At 41.8% G+C, this 3,049-nt stretch overlaps 1 protein-coding gene across 1 annotated transcript; it reads right to left on the bottom strand.

Annotated features, from left to right (window-relative positions):
- Positions 1–681: 681 nt before the first annotated feature.
- On the bottom strand, positions 682–2,548 carry stx6 (syntaxin 6; the record flags this gene model as incomplete). Its single annotated transcript, XM_035662167.1, is given in 4 exon segments — positions 682–741; positions 1,392–1,486; positions 1,583–1,752; positions 2,349–2,548. Coding segments are annotated over 4 exon segments (360 nt in total), but the record flags the coding sequence as incomplete, so codon positions are not given.
- Between the last annotated feature and the right edge of the window lie 501 nt (positions 2,549–3,049).

The raw sequence follows: 3,049 nt of genomic DNA, 5'->3' as shown, positions 1-3,049 counted from the left end.
AAATTATGAAACAAAATGTGACAACACAGTGCACAGGATTTAGAAACAAGCATGGGCTCAAAATACAGAACTGCACTGAGAATGGAAATAACAGTACTGAGAGTTTGTGATTTAACTGTCAACAGCTCTTGCTGTGGCTCACCAGCCTCATGTGATGATAACAAATGAGTATATTTTAGATCATTGCAGCAACTCCACTGGCTCCCGGTTAAACTCCGCATTGACTACAAAATTCTCCTGTTTACGTTCAAGGCCATCCATAACCTTTCCCCTCCTTATCTGTCCGAACTCCTCCACATTGCCACCCCTTCCCGTTCCCTCAGATCTGCCTCCTCTGTCCACCTCTCTGTCCCTCCCGCCGCCTCGTCACCATGGGGAGCAGGGCTTTCAGCTGCTCTGCCCCCGACTCTGGAACTCCTCCCACCGGACCTCAGGAACCTGGACTCTCTCACACTCTTCAAATCAAGACTAAAAACTCACCTTTTCAGAATTGCATACCCCACTTAACTGTCTACATTGTCTTTTCTTATCTGTTTCTTGTTTCTTACTGTTTTTATTTTTATGTGTTGTACGGTGTCCTCGAGTGCCCAGAGAGGCGCCTTTAAATAAAATGTATTATTATTATAATCAGGTAGGTTACCAGGTGAGGGGGTGCAGGGTAGTTCAGGTGTGTGCAGTTACCTGTTTGTTCTTTCTGTCCACTGAAGCTGCAGCTGGACTCGACATTTGCTCTTTCATTTCCTTCAAGATAAATTAAGTCAGTCAGCAACCAATCAGATCAATCAATTCATCAGGTCCACCTCAGCCAATCAGATCATTCTGATACAATCACCTTACTAAGCAGCTCAGTAATAATGTTTATTATTTTAAAACCTAAAATCTACCTGTTTTAAGTGCTTATTATTATAAAATATTATATTTGATGCTGCTGATTCTTCTTTCGGACAGATGCAAAGGTTCCAGTAATACTGATACCTTCTCTATCCTCTATATATAGAGCCTACACATTCACTCTTTGACTGGTTCAACTTCTACCCCGAGAAGGTACCGTAATCTGAAGCTCCCTGCTACTTTCCAGGGATCTGAACGTCGGGGGGGTAAAATGTTCTGCAGTGATTTTAAGGTTCTCTGAGGATGCTGCATTAGTCAAGCTCTCACAGGGCTCGCTGTGCGAGTTAACTTGTGCTGTACAGCTTGTGAGGAAGTTTGTTTGCTATCGTTTTCATTTTCCTATCTTAATAGTCAGGACACCTCTCAAGCCGTTTCCACCTTAATGTGATCCAGTTTTAAGTGCTGTGTTTTAAAGGCAGAGACAGATAATAAAACTGGAAACTCTCAATTACACGTCTCACCAAACCAGACGACCACAGGCTCGTTTAAATGAACCGTACCTTAACAGTCTGTCTGGTGCTGGTGATGAAGGCTTTCCTCTTCGACAGCTCGGCTGCATCGAGGTTGAACTTCTTTGGGTTGGACTCAACAATGCGTTCACTGACAGTTAAGAAAAACGTTTACAATAATAAACTTATTAAATTCCCCAAACTCAGAGACACTAAAACACGCATTGTTGTTTAAAGGATATTGATGGTCTCGTCAAGGTCTTCCAGGTCCCACTCAATGGAGCGCAGACTGTTCCTCAGCTCATTGGTTGTCCAGTCCATTTCCTCCTTGGAGGCTCCGCCTCCCTCTTGCAGCAGCTCGCTCCATCTGTGATGGAGGCTCTGAGCTGCGTTCACTGCTTTCTGTACTTCACTGATCAACAAACAACATAAAATTATGGCTATTGTGACTCAGAGTCGTGCTAACTTTGTACTCGTCACCTCCGTTGTAGAGCTTCAGGAAAACAACGACTTGTTCAAAGCAAAGTATTTAATCACGACTCACTGACTGAAGTTAAGACTGTGGATTAAAACAAGAAGAAACAGAAACAGAATAAAGCTTTCAAACATGATGTTTCACACTATTATAACTAATGTTAATGGGTTAGGGTTATATGTACTACAGTCACACTCCAATACAACACTGGACATGCAGCAAGAGCCGGGAATCGAACCGCCAACCTTCCGCCCCTTTATTAACATATTTTACATTATTATCATTATATATATATATTAATTATATATATTAATTATATATTAACACTGACTGAGCTGTGAGCTAACATCACAGCAACATGTCAACATGCTAACTCATTCACAAAACGCTGACGCTAACGTTAGCACGGGGCTTCGCTACCTGTCTGTTGTTAAACTGGTCATTGATTATCGGTTATCGATCAGCTATACGCAGGTAGCACTAGCCGTTAGCTCCAGTTAGCATTAGCAATGGTTAGCACGGAGTAAACTGACCCCTTAACGACGAAGAACGGGTCTTCCATGGACATGTTGCTGGTTCCGGTTCAGTCTCTGTGGAACTCCATGACCCGGACTCTCGGCTCTGGATCCGTCTGATCGACTTTATTGATTGTATAATTGATTAAACGGAGCTGATCTCCATCTGATCGGTCCGCTTTGTTTACATGCAGCAGCGGCTTCCGCAGCGGAAGTCACCGAGTGACGTCACACATACACGGGTCGTCACAGAAGACTGATGACGAAACAACAACATCATAACATGAATGAATAATAAACATCATCAATAATCATCATCATCAATAATAATCATCATCAATAATAATAATCAATAATAATGTGTAATAATAATCATGTAAATAATAATGTGTAATAATAATAATCAATAATAATGTGTAATAACCATCATCAATAAAAATGTGTAATAATAATCATCATTAATAATAATGTGTAATAATAATCATCAATAACAATAATAATAATAGCTCAGTCGATAGAACTGGAGACCCATATACGCAGCGGCCCGGGTTTGAGTCCGACCTCCCTCTGCCCTTTGCTGCATGTCATCCCCTCTCTCTCAGGGTATTGGGGAGCAGGACAAACCAGTTTAGAAGCACCTTCTATCCATGGGCAATCAGACTAAGACTAGACTAAGCACTTTGGACAATCATCAGTGTGGGTCATGGGAATATGTGCAA

Source organism: Morone saxatilis, unplaced genomic scaffold (assembly GCF_004916995.1).
Source record: "Morone saxatilis isolate NCDOM2014 unplaced genomic scaffold, NCSU_SB_2.0 Contig18, whole genome shotgun sequence".
Classification (NCBI taxonomy): Eukaryota; Metazoa; Chordata; class Actinopteri; family Moronidae; genus Morone; species Morone saxatilis.
Note: the sequence above shows the minus strand (reverse complement) of the source record. Positions and strands in the feature narration are given on the sequence as shown.